At 41.0% G+C, this 16,038-nt stretch overlaps 1 protein-coding gene across 10 annotated transcripts in view; it reads left to right on the top strand.

Moving 5' to 3' along the window:
- The window catches only part of RASA3 (RAS p21 protein activator 3), a 189,435-nt gene extending 173,979 nt beyond the window's left edge, over nt 1-15,456 (top strand). For 6 of the 10 annotated variants that reach the window (XM_072994575.2, XM_072994573.2, XM_072994572.2 and 3 more), the window contains 5 exons: nt 3,656-3,703; nt 5,201-5,409; nt 6,760-6,863; nt 10,047-10,230; nt 12,630-15,456. In XM_072994575.2, the coding sequence (XP_072850676.1) occupies nt 3,656-3,703; nt 5,201-5,409; nt 6,760-6,863; nt 10,047-10,230; nt 12,630-12,705 (621 nt within the window). In that variant the 3' untranslated portion in view covers nt 12,706-15,456. The remainder of the gene's footprint in view (nt 1-3,655; nt 3,704-5,200; nt 5,410-6,759; nt 6,864-10,046; nt 10,231-12,629) is intronic. The other 4 variants (XM_020783990.3, XM_072994574.2, XM_072994577.2 and 1 more) reach the window with 3 other exon arrangements.
- Nucleotides 15,457-16,038: the final 582 nt, after the last annotated feature.

Here is a 16,038-nt window from a genome sequence, read left to right as displayed (position 1 = left end):
CACCTACCTGTCTGGGAATCCATCACTATAGATGTATAGATGTCCATCATCTGCGACAGCTACCGCATCCGTTTCTTCCAACTTCCTGTGGCAACACACGTTATCACTCCACCATCTCCAACCCTACAAGAGGAAATAAGAAATTTACTCCTCAGATTTACTCCTTACAACCCATCTCACAACACAACAACATCTCAAGTCTAGCGGCATTTCCCTCTCTTCCTTGAGAGTTTCTTTTCAGCCCCTTAACTCTCCGGCAGCTGATTTCTTCAAACATCCAACATTGAAAGGTTTTCTTAAAGGTCTATCTCGTATTTACACAGATACCCACCACCTTCCCTGCAATGGTCACTAACACTAGTACTGCAACAACTTATTAAAGTTCATTTCAAACTTTTAGCTTTAACTGATTTATGGCTACTTACCTTTAAAACAGTTTTCCTCATCGCCATCAGCTCAGCTCAAAAAGCTAATGATTTAGCAGCCTTATGTCACGACTATCCTTATTTACAGTTTTCTGGACAAAGTCAAACTATCCATGGATATTTCTTTCCTCCCCAAAGTCGTATCTCAGTTCCATCTCTCTCAGCCATTTATCGTTCTTCCCATCATCGTCCACAACTCAAGAAAAAATCCTCCATACTTTAGACCAGGGGTGTCCAACCTTTCACCTTCCCTGGGCCACATTAGAAGATGAAAATTTGGTTTGGGCCGCACATAAATTTGGTTTGGGCCACATGCGGGGGCAGCCCTAGCCGTCCTCCGTAGCCCTGCTCCAAGTGTGCTTACCAGCAGCTGCGATCTCAGACAGCAGAGGCTGCCAGCTTCAACTCCGGCAGCATTATGGGGCCGGGAGGGGGTCCACCTATTGATGGGGATGGCACAATGCAGTCACACAGCTCCCCTCCCCTCCCACTCCTTCCTTCCTTCCCTCTCCTCCCCCCACTGTTGTGATGTGCCCCAGCCGTATTTCAGCCGCAAGTGCCGGCAGTGTAACTTGAAACTTTGGAATTTCTTTAAAAATAAAAAATTGCACTGGGCCGCATTATGAGCCGACCTGGGCCGCATGCGGCCCTCGGGCCGCAGGTTGGACAAGCCTGCTTTAGATGTTAGGAGAGCCCTTTTACGTCCAACACAGCCAACCTTTCAGGCGTTCACCTCGACTTTTCATAAGTCACCGACCACCTACTAAAGGTTGCCAGGTGACGTCTCAAACTTCAGCCATTCACCTCATGTATCAGCTGGCACGCAAACCAGTCCTGAAGGTGATTCGCCCTCACTCCACCAGAGCAGTGGCAACCTCTATGGCATTCCTACACGGTGTACCTCTTCTAGATGTCTGTGCCTCTGCCACCTGGGCCACATGTGCCTCTGCCAGCTGTCCACTTTCATCCGGCATTATAGACTTGATCGTTGGCAAAAGTCTGATGTGGCCTTTGGACGTGCTGTTCTAGCCTCTACCTCAGTGTGACACCCTGCCTCTGGGTAAGACACCTTTTTAGTCACCCAGGGTGTGATTCACAGAGGTCATGAAGAAGAATGACAGGTTACTCACCTGTAATTGTAGTTCTTCAAGTGGACCTCTGTGATTCACACATCCCGCCCATCCTCCCCACTGTTCTTGGCGCCAAGGTACTTATACGAGGCGGGAGGGGCCTTATTCTAATGTGTTTTTTGCTACTGCAGAAGCTCTAGAACTTTCCAATGACGTTCTGCACAGGCATGGATCACCCAGGGTTTGACTCACCAGAAGACTGCTCAAAGAACTACAATTACAGGTGGGTAACCCGTCGTTCTTCCTTCCTTCCTCTTTTTTTTTAAGTCTGCGAAGTCAATTTTGGCAGGGATTTAAAAAAGCGGGGGGGAGCGAAGGTAGGAAGGGAAAAATCCCCTTCCCTGCTTGCTCGTTTCTCTTCCTGCTTCCAGGAGGAAGACTGAAGACTGATGGGTCCTACTGGTTTCCAAAATGTCTTAGGAATTTTTTTTCCAGATGATATGGTTGATGCTCCTCTTGAAGCTCTGGTCAGTCATTGGTATTTAGGAGCGACCTGAGCCTTAGACTCAATGACTCTAAAAGGCCCTCTTTGTTGCAGAGCCTGGCCTTCTCTGTGGTTCACGGAGGAGTTAAAGGCAATGAAGCAATGACAAAGAAGGCTAGAGAGCATGGAGTGCAACTTGGCAGCTCTCAGGGAAACTTCTGAGAGAGATCATAAGAAATTTGCCACTAAAATAAGCCACAATATCCAACTAATTGAGGCTGCTTCTAATCAGAGGTGGAACTTTTCTAGGTGGTCCATAGCCTTATTTCTCCCAGACAAAAACATTTTTTACATCCAAATGCTGTTAATTGTAACTGACTGGCAGGCAACCCATTTTAGGTCAAAGGTTGAAGGCATCAGTCGAGACCTTAACTCCTTTGTTGATACCAGTAGATCTGAATGAGATGTCCAAGGCACCATCTGGTCTGATTAAACTGAATCAGTTTCAGTTTGAATGGCCTGAGGGATGAGGGCATAGCACTTGCATGCTGCAAAGCCGGAACCTCTTCTCTAGGTCCTTGCCCGTTGTGGCTCATAAAATCAACAAAGGAAATAACCATGGAATGGACTATGTACATAAATCCCTCAATGGTTTAGCACCTCAATACTTGTTGGAACACCTGTCCCACAAAACAGGTATCTGTCCCACCCACTCCCCACAGTGCTTGATGTTAAAAATTGTGATACTTCAGGAAGCGAAATGAGCTAATACCAGGAACTATGCTTTCTTGGTCATGGACCCTTCACCCTCGAATAAGCTTCCTACAGAGGTTCACCGGGTGTCACCCCTCTCAGTTTCAGGAAGTTAATTGAAACCAAATTATATAAAGCTGCCTTTTACTAGTATTTTAACTAATTGACCTGGTATGTTCATTTAAAAAAATGTTTCATTCATTTGCATGCAGATTTTATTGATTCACCTAGACAGGATTGTACTGTATTTATTGCATTTTGTTTGTTTGTTTGTTTGTATTATTGTCATTATATGTTGATGCATTGTGAGCTGCCCAGAGAGTATTCACACTGATGAGGTGGGACAGAAGTCAAAATAATAAATGAATAAATACATTTTAAATTTTCTTTAAAAGGTACAGTGTACCGGTGCTGTCCTAATATATATTATTTGACTAAAGGCTATATATATCAAACCTTGGATATAATTTCATCCGCTCATATCCAAAAATATCAAATATATAAATTGATATTTTATATATAGATTTAAACTATCTATTCACTAATGATAACAGGGAAATTGAAAGGAACCAGCAGATTGAAGCAGGAAGCTTGAATCTACCATCTCACTTTGGTTAATTTCCAGTGATCACAGGTGCTGGTAACTAAGCTAAACAGAGCAATCCTACCTGCACCAAAAAAGTAGAATTCCCTGATGGGCCAGAAAGGTGCTGGTAGGAATGCTCTGGGGGCGGCCTGGTTCACTCCAGCAAAGACGTCATCTAATTGCCAGCTTTAGGAGCAAACCAGCCCGTTCCCACGGTGGACTAAACAGCAGGTTATATGGCTATGTAATCACCCCCTTACTTTATACAAATGTTTCTTTATTGTATTGCCTTATGATTACACTGCCTGTTTCCCAGGGGTAAAATTATTTTATTTAGCCTCAGAAGACAAACATCCTGCAACATGGGGCAACTGAACTGCAAAATGTAAATAAGATTACAGTAATTGCTTTCTGGGTTTTTTTTTTTTAAAGGAGGGCTTTATGTGTATTCACAGCTAATACAAAATGATATCTCTTCTATCTGTATGTCTAAGTTATGAGTTACATGTATATATTTATGCATTTTTGCATCTCATATTACAGAGTAGACCTTTGGTCTAGATGAGTGGGAAATAAATAAATAAATAAATAAATAAATAAATAAATAAATAAATAAATAAATAAATAAATAAATAAATAAATAAATAAATAAATAAATAAATAAATAAATAAATAAATAAATAAATAAATAAATAGCTGGGATATATATTTTCTAAAGTTGAAAGCAAAATTGTCCAGATAAAAAGTATGTAAACACAACAGAGGAACCTCCTCTGACTTACACAATATATACTATTATTGAAGATTTACTAGGTTTTCTTTTTTAAAAAAAACCCTGTCTAACTATTTTGATTACAGTGGTAGCAAAGATGGGATATTTTAAATAAATGAAGAAAAATAAAATTATAATTGAAGACGAAGCAACTGAAATACCATATTTTCCATTTATCACATGGCCCAAAGTATAAGACGACCCCCCCTTTTCTAACCCCCAAATTAGAAAATTTGCACGCTCGCACTGCTTTGATCATCCTCCCCTTTCCTGGTGCCGTTTCTCGCTTGCTAAGCCCTGTGGAGCTTAGGAAATGGGTAATGCAGCCATGAAAGGGCAGCGCACACGTGCCCCTTTGATCCTGATGCCCTTTCATGGCTGCTTTACTCTGTGGCTTTTCAAAAGGCAGGGAAAGCGGCTGCCTTCCGTGTATAAAACGACCCTCAATTTTTGTTTTAATTATTTAAGTAAAAAGTCTCATTTTATACACGGAAAAATATGGTACATATTTTATAGAAAGAGACATTTCTATAAGATTGTATCTGCTTGTCCTAGTCATTATTTTTAAAATTTTGCGCATATGATTTCATTAAGTCAGGCCTTTATATATGAATGGAATATGAAAATTATAGGAAACTTACTCTACTTACCTACCATCATTGCATTTTCCGCACCTCCCCACTTAAGGAGTAGAAACTGAGATTATCTCATTTTAGTCTTATAAGGTAGGTTAGACTTGTGGGCCTCACCAGCTGACTATCATGGCAGGGCAAAGATAGAAACTTTGGTTCTTTTGACTTATTTTCAGCACTCAGAGTCATGGTAGAAGCTAGAAATCTGAAAAAGAAGCCAAAATAATTGAAGGTTCTATCTTTGCTTAGCCATGGCTCTCATATTATTGCTGTGGAAGATGCTCATACAAAGTTCATGACAAAGGATCTAGAATTAAAATTAATAATCCCATGGTCTAATCTTGGCACTGAACCCAGTGGACCAACCACGATTTTAAAGATGTCTCTCAATCAAACCTCTCTCTCTAGAATTTAAGTGGTCTTGTTTGTGTATCATTGACTCCTTCCCCCCTCCACACATACATCTTCTGCCTTTCAGATGTTCCAGGTAATTCAGCCTGAAAGAGTCCTGTACATCCAGGCAAATAATTGTGTTGAGGCCAAGGACTGGATTGATATCCTCACCAAAGTTAGCCAGTGCAACAAGAAGCGTCTCACTGTCTACCATCCCTCTGCATATCTTAATGGGCACTGGCTGTGCTGTAAAGCTACAGCAGATAATACTCCTGGCTGTACTCCCTGCACTGGGTAAGGACTTTCTAGGATGTTGCCTATTCTAAATTTTGCTTTTTAAGCATTTTGATGATGAAGTGGCTAGCTATAGATAATGCAAGTTTGAGAAAGGATGCTAAATCTTGAGCAGGCAGGTCTGTGTTGGCATGTGATAAATTATTCCCACCTTGTTTTGTCATCCTAGTGTTCCTTTCACTGTCTGCGTACATGCTCTCTTCGTAATACTGGATAATCTTAGAAATCTTCTTTTATTCAGCTTTATTATGGCTGCAGTGTTAATAACGTATTAATCACACAGATTAGTTTTAGAAATGTTCTTACTGGCTAAAATATTTCTCCAATTAATGAGGAGATAGATTTCAGTGTTTTAAATACTGTAGTTACAAAGACAACATCCAGCAAATGTGATGTTCTACCACATTGTCAAAAAGTCTCCCTTTTTCTCTCTTATGCAAGTGGAAATTCCTAAGAGAATGCCACAGCCCACGGCCCATTCCCTTTAAAAAGTTTCTTTCCAAATGTTTTATTTATATGCATATTTAACTATTCTCTGAAACCACTATTAGAAGTGGTTGAATTCCTGAGTTAATCATAAACTAAAAATTAAGCAAACAGTCATTTATTAACTGACTGCAAATTATCCATTCCTTCAATACAGTACTGGCAATAGATCACTTTCAGTGGTTCAGTTCTCAAAATATCTGTTCTAATAAATCCAGTGTTAGTCCCACAGAGTACATGCATTGAAATGATTTGGTCTTGTTTGCCATTGCTTATTTAAGCCCTTGATATTCTGTGGATTTACTCCAGTTGGGACTAACATTGGATTTAACTCCGTATGTTTAAAATGGATCCCATTTCTGTAACTTATATTGGTTGAAATCCTGTTAGCACAACTCTTCCTGACCACACTTTCAAGTTCCGAGGGGCCCTTGGGAAGCCTTTGGGAGCCTCGGGATGGGGAGGTGAGGGGAGAGGGAAGAACCTTAATTATTGGAAAATCACCACTGTGAAGCAGTCCCACTGATGGATTCAGACTGCTGCTGGCAATCTGGCAACAGTATTCCAATATTAAAAGCACCCCTCCATCCCAAGGCTGTCAAAAACTTCCCGAGGGCAAAAGGGATACCTGAACCTCAGAACCCAAATGTGGAGGATGGGAGGATGTTAATTAAATTAAATTAAATATAATACATTCTTTGCCTGATGAGGACATCTTCCAGCATGAATTTACACCAACAGAGGATTTCAGGCAGTGTTTCATTTTGAACTTTGGTTCTTCAGTTATTCAAAAGCTTTTAAACCATAGGAAATGAAGATAAAAGAATTGCTAAATATATTAATATTATCTAAATGATTTTGTAGGGGCCTGCCAGCAAATATACAGTTAGACATTGATGGAGACAGAGAGACTGAACGCATCTATTCCCTATTCAATTTGTATATGACTAAACTGGAGAAAATGCAAGGTGAGTATGCATTTCACTCCTTTGCCAGTGAAAATCTTAGAAAACAGTGTTAAAGATTATCTTGCTCCAAAAAAAATCCTACTATACATTACATATGTGTGTATGCAATATGTAATTTTTTTCATATTCATAAGCAATTATAGCACTTTGCTTTCACCCATAATTGCAACTCCTAATTTTTTCCATATCAGATGATGATTCTGAAGTATGTATTTAACTGCCAAGCCCTATAGCAGCCATATACTGCTAGTAATTTGTTCAGAATCAACAAGCGGGCATGGTTGTTAAATCTAAATAAGCAATTAGATTTTTGCTGCATCTCTTATCTCATTGCATGTTTTTTTTTCTCACAAATGTTTTGAGGGCCTATTCAAGCGATGTTAGTTTGGTTTGGTTTGGTTTTAATTTGTCAATGAAATCTGAATGTTAGACAGATGGCATATTAAATGAATGTAAACAGAGGGAGGGAGAATCATATGTCCACTGCACTTCTTGGCACACTGTAGAACTATTTTGAACTACACTTTGCCAAACCTCAGATTCTGCTTCAGCACAGGGAAGGGTCAGGCTATCTTCAGCGATAATATAAATATAACTTGGTGGGATGTAAGCCAGTCGATTCAGATATATTTAAACCGACTTTGACCCTATGTAATTGCACCCCTACAACCTGTCTCCATTTCTGAGCTGCTCATCCCTTTGCTCTTATTTCTGTACTTTGAAAAAGCCAGGCTCTTTCCAGGAAGGAAGCTGTATTGCTTCAGGCATGTATGGATTCTTAAGACCAAATTAGATGCAAAGTGAATCACTTGATTGGCTCTTGTATGACTTTCCCTTTTGGCTAAATAACAGACACAGAGGAGTACAAGATCTGGTCTGGGAGCCTACTCTGGGGCTTTGGTTAACATTCAAGAAAAGAGAGAGAGAGAGTCTGTGTGGTTAGTAGATAAGAGTGTTAGGAGGCTGAGGTTGAGATCTTTATTCAGCCATGGAAATTCACTGGAGGCTGGCACCGTACCTTGGAAGCCTATTAAATTCACAATCAGTTAGAAGCAGCTTGTCTGTCTGCTGGGTTTATATCCTGCCTTTCTACCAAAGAATGGCACTCATGGAGGGCATCTAAGTTATGCCCTTGCCATGGTCCAAGGCCAGAACGTCACTCTCCTTTGCCTGTGATCCTTACTTGCTTTGGGAGCAAAGGTTGAATGGCTGCAATGGGAACTTCACTCCTAGAACCCAAAGAGGTGCTGGTGTAGATCAGACCCATGGCAGAGGCAGGGCTTTAGCTTTCTCTCCCCATTTAATCTTAAATGAAAAGTACAAGTTGCAGTTATTCCTTAATATATTTTCATTTTATTGGCCAATGCCTGTGGTATTTTTACAAGAGGAATTATATGACACTCGTGGAAGTTCATTTAGAAGAAGGGTACCTCGAGCCAGAGGACTAGAAAAGATCAGTCTACATCCCAATCCCAAAGAAGGGCAGTGCCAAAGAATGCTCCAACTACCATACAATTGCACTCATTTCACACGCTAGCAAGGTTATGCTCAAAATCCTACAAGGTAGGCTTCAGCAGTATGTGGACCGAGAACTCCCAGAAGTACAAGCTGCATTTCGAAGGGGCAGAGGAACTAGAGACCAAATTGCTAACATGCGCTGGATCATGGAGAAAGCCAGAGAGTTCCAGAAAAATATCTACTTCTGCTTCATTGACTATGCAAAAGCCTTTGACTGTGTGGACCACAGCAAACTATGGCAAATCCTTAAAGAAATGGGAGTGCCTGACCACCTTATCTGTCTCCTGAGAAACCTATATGTGGGACAGGAAGCAACAGTTAGAGCTGGATATGGAACAACTGATTGGTTCAAAATTGGGAAAGGAGTACGACAAGGCTGTATATTGTCCCCCTGCTTATTTAACTTATATGCAGAATACATCATGTGGAAGGCTGGACTGGAGGAATCCCAAACTGGAATTAAGATTGCCGGAAGAAATATCAACAACCTCCGATATGCAGATGACACCACTCTGATGGCAGAAAGTGAGGAGGAATTAAAGAACCTTGTAATGAGGGTGAAAGAGGAGAGTGCAAAAATGGTCTGAAACTCAACATCAAAAAAACTAAGATCATGGCCACTGGTTCCATCACCTCCTGGCAAATAGAAGGGGAAGATATGGAGGCAGTGACACATTTTACTTTCTTGGGCTCCATGATCACTGCAGATGGAGACAGCAGCCACGAAATTAAAAGACGCTTGCTTCTTGGGAGGAAAGCGATGACAAACCTAGACAGCATCTTAAAAGCAGAGACATCACCTTGCCAACAAAAGTCCGAATAATCAAAGCTATGGTTTTTCCTGTAGTGATGTGTGGAAGTGAGAGCTGAACCATAAAGAAAGCTGACTGCCGAAGAATTGATGCTTTTGAATTGTGGTGCTGGAGGAGGCTCTTGAGAGTCCCCTGGACTGCAAGGAGAACAAACCTATCAATTCTAAAGGAAATCAACCCTGAGTGCTCCCTGGAAGGACAGATCCTGAAGCTGAGGCTGCAGTACTTTGGCCATCTCATGAGAAGAGAAGAGTCCTTGGAAAAAACCCTGATGTTAGGAAGGTGTGATGGCAAGAGGAGAAGGGCACGACCAAGGATGAGATGGCTGGACAGTGTCTGCGAAGCAACCAACATGAACCTGACACAACTCCAGGAGGCAGTGGAAGATAGGATGGCCTGGTGTGCTCTGGTCCATGGGGTCACGAAGAGTCGGACACAACTAAATGACTAAACGGTGATGACCTCAAAATACCAGATGCTATGAACATACATAGGAGAGTGTCAAATTCATGCCTCCTGGAACCTTTCAGAGGTACTTGAATGGTGCCTGTGTTACACTGGATTTTAGACTTGTGGAGCATGGTTATCTTTATGTTCATTTTACTGCAGGACAGAGCTTGGAAAGGTTTTTAACACAATAGCTTCAAAAATTCCCCAACCAAAATGGTTGGTGGAAACTTCTGGGAGCTCTAATTAGAAAAAAAAAGTAACTTCTCCAAGTTGTGCTTTGGTGTTTAATCTCTTACTGCTAATTAGAAATTACCTTGGTGTCAGTTCAGCAGTGATGCTTTTAAATCTATTATAGTGCCATAAATATGAGCTACAGCCCCCCTCCCCTCCTTCTTTTTAACAGAGGCCTGTGGCAGTAAATCTGTGTATGATGGGCCAGAGCAGGAAGAGTACTCAACCTTTGTCATCGACGACCCTCAGGAGACCTACAAGACACTAAAGCAGATTGTTGCAAGTGTTAAAAACCTAGAGCAGGAACATGCCCAGTACAAGAGGGATAAGTTCAAGAAGACAAAGTATGGAAGCCAGTAAGTTTACATTACTCTTAAGCACTGCAAGCTGTTTCCTTGCCATTCTGCTCACCCTGAAAATAATGTGTGTTCTTGGTTTGTTGCTTTTCAATAGTCTGTGACTTTGTTGTCTTGCATGAGTTATCTGAAACCACTGTGCAGAAGAAACTGTTCTGCAGTGTACTTGTGGGGTCTGGGCCACCTGGGGCTCAACTGTTCTTCTGTGGTTCAGCTTCCAAGCAGGGGATTGAATCGTACCTTTGTGTACATGAGATTTGTCATTCCCAATGCTTTTAAAACCAACTGTTGGTAGTCATATTTAAACATTTTTTTTCAAATGCACCGGAGCCAGCTACAGTTTCATTGGGAGCAAGAGGTTAGTAGTAAACAAGTCCTGCAAATTATCCCTACTGAATCACTGCCTTTAGGCACCTGCTATGATGAATACGGACTTGCATGTGCAGAATACTTTGGGGATGGTGGGAGAACTTGATTTGATTAAATTCAGTTATTACATTGGCCAGTCATGTAACCTTTGGGAAAAAGCTGCAGTTCAGTGTCAGAGCATATGCTTTGCCCCTCAAAACACTGAAAAAGAGCAGCTTACACAGTCAGGAGCATTAGGGAGTGGTAAAATGTTATTAGCCACTACAGATATTTTATAAATCTGCTGTGTTCACAAAACCAGCCAGCCAGTCAATGGAATCTAGTTGTTTCTTCTTGATGATCAAAACTAAAACAAAAGCAAACTAATTTGCAACTTGGAAAACTGAGAAAAAACATTAAAGAAAATCACACATCCTTTACTCTTTACATCAGCTCCACTTCTAAGTGCAAAGCTGCCTGCCTACTGTGTTTTGGTCCTCAGTATGTTATCCTGGGTTTAGCAGGGATGGCCTTTTTAAAATACTTCCCGAGATTGGATGTCCACCTCAGCTCCTTAACATCATCAGGTCCTTTCATGAGGAAATGAAGGGCACTGTAATTTTTGATGGCTCAATATCAGATCCCTTTGACATCCAAAGCAGAGTGAAACAGGGCTGTGTCCTCGTGCCAACCCTGTTTGGGATCTTTTTTGCTGTCATGCTGAAGCAGGCTACAACAGAAGGTGTCTCTTTCCAGACTAAATCAGATGGAAAGCTCTTTAATTTCTCTAGACTGAGAGTAAAGACCAAAGTCCAACTGAAATGCATGTGGGACTTCCTCTTTGCCGATGATGCAGCTGTTGTTGCCCACTCTGCTGAAGACCTCCAACAACTCATGAATCGTTTTAGCAAGGCCTGCCAAGACTTTGGACTAACAATCAGCGTGAACAAAAAACACAAGTCATGGGCCAGGGTGTGGACTCACCTTCCTCTATTACCATCTCTGCACAAGAATTGGAGATTGTTCCTGACTTTGTGTGCCTTGGCTCAACAATCTCTGACAGTCCCTAGATGTCGAGCTGGATAAACGCATAGGGAAAGCAGCTACCATGTTCTCTAGACTCACAAAGAGAGTATGGCTCAATAAGAAGCTGACAGCATATACCAAGATCCAGGTCTATAGAGCCTGTGTCCTGAACACACTCCTGTACTGCAGTGAGCCCTGGACCCTTTGTGCACGGCAGGAGAGGAAGTTGAACACGTTCCATATGCGTTGTCTCCATTTTTGGTATCACCTGGCAGGACAAAGTTGCAAATAGAGTAGTCCTAGAACAAGCTGGAATTTTTAGCATGTACACATTACTGAAACAGCTTGGGCATGTTGTGAGAATGGCTGATAGTCGGATTCCAATAAATTTCCTGTATGGAGAATTAATGCAGGGAAATCGCCCCAGAGGGAGACCACAACTGCAATACAAGGACATCTGCAAGCGGGATCTGAAGGCCTTAGGAATGGACCTCAACAGATGGGAAACCCTGACATCTGAGCGTTCAGCCTGGAGGCAGGCGTTGCATCACTGCCTCTCCCAATTTGAAGAGACCCTTGTCCAGCAGGCTGAGGCAAAGAGGCAGTCCCAAAACCAGCATAATCAGGGAGCTGGACAGGGAACAGTTTGCATTTGTCTTCAATGTGGCAGGGATTGTCACTCTCGAATTGGCCTTCTCAGCCACACTAGACGCTGTTCCAAGTCCTCTGTTCAGAGCATGTTACCGTAGTCTCTTGAGACTGAAGGATGCCCAATCTAAATGTTATCCTGATTTTGTTTTATCCTGGTCTTGCCAAATCCTCATCCAGAGAATTACAACCAGGAGTTCCTCTTACAATGTCTTCATGCCAGACTTTTCTCTGGGAGTCAAAAAGGTGGAAGCACTTTACCTTTGATTTTGTTGTGGTTGCTGCTCTTTTGCTTAGAGCAAAAGAGCAGTCTCTTCCTGTGCAAAATTTAAATCAAGTTGTCATTTTTCTCCTTTGCCCTTTTTCTCCTTCTCCAGGGAGCATCCTATTGGTGACAAGAGCTTTCAGAGTTACATACGGCAGCAGTCAGAAATCTCAGCACATTCCATCTGAATGTTGAAGGAAGTCACAAGATGGTGCTGCTGAAGAACTGAATTGTAAAGAATGAAAGAAAGAGAAAAATCACCTGTAGCAAGATGTACATAACAAGTGTCAAGCTTGCTGGGGCTTGCTAAGTGTTTTTTTTCTCTGTGTGTGTGTCTTTCCAAGAACTGTTACAAAAGTTGCTATGCACTTTATTCATCTGATGTAAACAGATGAAAGAACTCTGCCTTCTTGGCGGTTTTTGTCATACATGTTGTGTTGAGTGTTGGGAGTTGTTTTGGGGTTGGCTCTTTTTGTTTTTTGGGGGGGGGTTGGTTGGTTGGTTTTTGTTAAACTTTGCTCCATTTTCTTGAGATCTAGTGATCAGTTCAATGATCAGGATCTGTGGACTTCCTGTTGACAGCTTCCACAATCCTTTATATGAGTGAGAGCATTTTTCTAGATTTCATATTTTTGGGGGTTGCAAACTACTTTTGTGCTATGCTACAGAGTAAGTAGAGAAGGCTTTGCAGCACTTTGCTTTCTAGTGACAGGAAGCCTCTGTGGCTTTCAGTGTACTCTCCTCACACAGCAGCCTGCTTTCCAAGCCAGGTTAAAGAACAGGGTATTTCAACATCAGCAGCATAATATTTGGTTAAAAGCTGACTTTTTAAAATAAATTCTAATATTTAATGGTACTCCTTGATATTTTTGAGATACAAAGTTGTTTCCACCAAGACATTCAGTCAATTTCTATTTTTGCTATGAAGTGGTGCCATAAACCTAAATAATGCAAATAAACAAAGTGTAAATAGTACAAGAAGCATGGAGACTAATCAAAGAAATATGATATCTGAATTACAGTTTTTCTCCTGTTTGGAGAGTCACATTAAATGTAGCCCATTTCCTATATCTGTAATATTTCTATGTAGGAAATAAAGGCGTTTGCACCATGAACAATCTGCCACATGTGTAATGAGGGATCATGCTCCTGTTTCCCTGTGTGTGCGTACAGTAGAAAGCAGGTATAAAACCAGCAGATGAAAATGGACTTGCTGTGTACCACTACAATCCCAGCTTGTTTTGGACCTCACCAGGTTCTTTCCTCAGGGAAATGTGAAAAGCTGGAAACTGTTGCATTTATCTCAGAATACTTTTTCTAGAAAGACTGGTTGCTGCAACCTAGGTGACCATCGCATTTCAGGCAGAGAAACGGATGCACATGAGGAAGATTATTGCACAACGATCTCTACACATGGTTTGTGCTCCCTACACAGAAAATATTATTCATGTAGGAAAATGACATTCCTGTGAAGCAGGCTTGAAGAGGGACAGAGCTGTAATGTAAGAGTAGTATGTTATGCTTAGAAAATAGTATTGCCTTAACTCTGCAGGGAAAGAACATTTGGGGAAATGGGCCTCTCGGCATACAAAGTGATGCGTAAAGAGACTTTAAGAAGAGAATGCGAAGGCTTTTTGTCCTGAATAGCATTTAAAACTGAAACACAAAAGTGTTTCAGACATAGAGATACGGTGTTGTTATTGTTGTTGTTGTATTTTTTAAATTGCATTAACACATGGCTGTACCTTGTCAACATGATACAAGTGTCAATGAAGTGAAATGATTTTTTTTACCTCATAAATACAAATAAATGTTGAGTAGGGGAATGAGGAAATGATTTGTGTGTACGTGTGTAATATATATTGGCTTGGACCCAAACCTAGTTGCACATAAGTCCCATTGATGTATAACTGTCTTAAGCCCCGTAGTTTTGAATTACCTGAGTAATAATAATCTTAGAACTGCAAAGCTGGAAGGGACCCTGTGGATCATCAAGTCCAGCCCCTGTCAAAGAAGCACAGTGGGAATTGAACTCCCAACCTCTGGCTCTACAGCCAGAGACCTAAACCGCTGACCTATCCAGCAGTTCATAATGTGACTAACAGTCTAGAACCAAAACGATGTGTGTGCTTTTTAAAATCTAAATATTTTCACACATATTCATTATGGCCAAGATCCAGCATAGTTGTTCCACTGATGTAACAGGGCCGCTTTCCCACCCCCTCTATATTGATCCCTCTTGCCTCCTCAGAACTGAACTACAGTAGGATAGGAAACAATCAAGAGCACGTTCTTGGGTAGTGTAGGAGGGCGGCAGGGAGCGGGGAGAAAATCTCATTGCTCTAGCAGATGGCCACTTGAGCAGTATGGATTTAGGCCTATATATGTAATTTGCTGTTTAGTTGTAAACCATAGCCTTTCTTTAAGAGTTTGGTTCAATGCATGTTGGGCTTTAATTGAAGCCCAGGTAATACGACAGACATTATAAGATACGTTGGACTATTTTTGGACCATAAGTGATGAACTTTCAGCTTGATGTGAAGTTCTGTGCCTCTGCATAATGGTGTTTTTGAATCAGTTCTTTGTACCCTCCAGATGTTTGGAGCTTAAAAGAAATACTGAAAGTATGTGTTGGCAGTTTAGTCCCATTGTGTTCATATCCCGTAAAAAAGCAATGAGGTCTTTCATGCAACCTCTGTTTTTTAATGGTTACAGGTTTTCACTGTAGTTTCTTAGTATTATACTATATTAGAAGACTATAAATTGAGAGTTTACATCCTATCAGCTGCCAACAGGAAGAACTGTACTATGTGTCCTGAACTGCTATTTGAATGCCAGTTTTTTAATGCCTTTGTAACTTAATAGTCTTTTAATTAAATACTAATGACCTGCATTGTGTGTTCTATTTGCCAATTAAAAGAAGTGTTTATTTCTGAAAAGTGTGGGTGTATATGTTATAACCTAAATAATGCTTGGTCTTTTTCAAAATAAAAAGTTGGACCTTATTAAGGTACAGATGGTAATGGAATTAGCTGTAGCGGTTACTTGATGAAGAATTATCTGGATCCTGAGGTTTTGTGAGCTTTAATCAATTTAATTAGTAAATTGATCAGCTAAGGCAGCAGTCTGATTCTCATTTATTTGTATGCACTCAACATAAAATCATAGATTAAGGGAGCTGGAAAGGTCCTATAAGGCTATTGAGTCCAACCCCCGTTCAATGCAGGAATCCAAATTAAAGCAGTTCTGACAGAGTGTTTCCAACTTTCTCCTGAATGCCTCCAGCATTGTAGCACTCACCACCTTCCAAGGTAATTGGCTTCATTGTTGTACACCTCTAAAAGTAGTTTTTTTCCTGATATTCAGCCTAACTCTGGCTTCCTATAGCTTGAGCACATTACTATGTGCCCTGCACTCTGGGATAATTGAGAACACATCCTGTCCCTCCTCTGTATCACAATCTTTCAAGTATTTGAAAACTACTATCATATCTCCCCTCAGTCTTCTTTTCTCAAGGGTAA

The sequence above is a fragment of the Pogona vitticeps genome, chromosome 3, assembly GCF_051106095.1.
Source record: "Pogona vitticeps strain Pit_001003342236 chromosome 3, PviZW2.1, whole genome shotgun sequence".
NCBI classification, from domain to species: Eukaryota; Metazoa; Chordata; class Lepidosauria; order Squamata; family Agamidae; genus Pogona; species Pogona vitticeps.
Note: the sequence above shows the minus strand (reverse complement) of the source record. Positions and strands in the feature narration are given on the sequence as shown.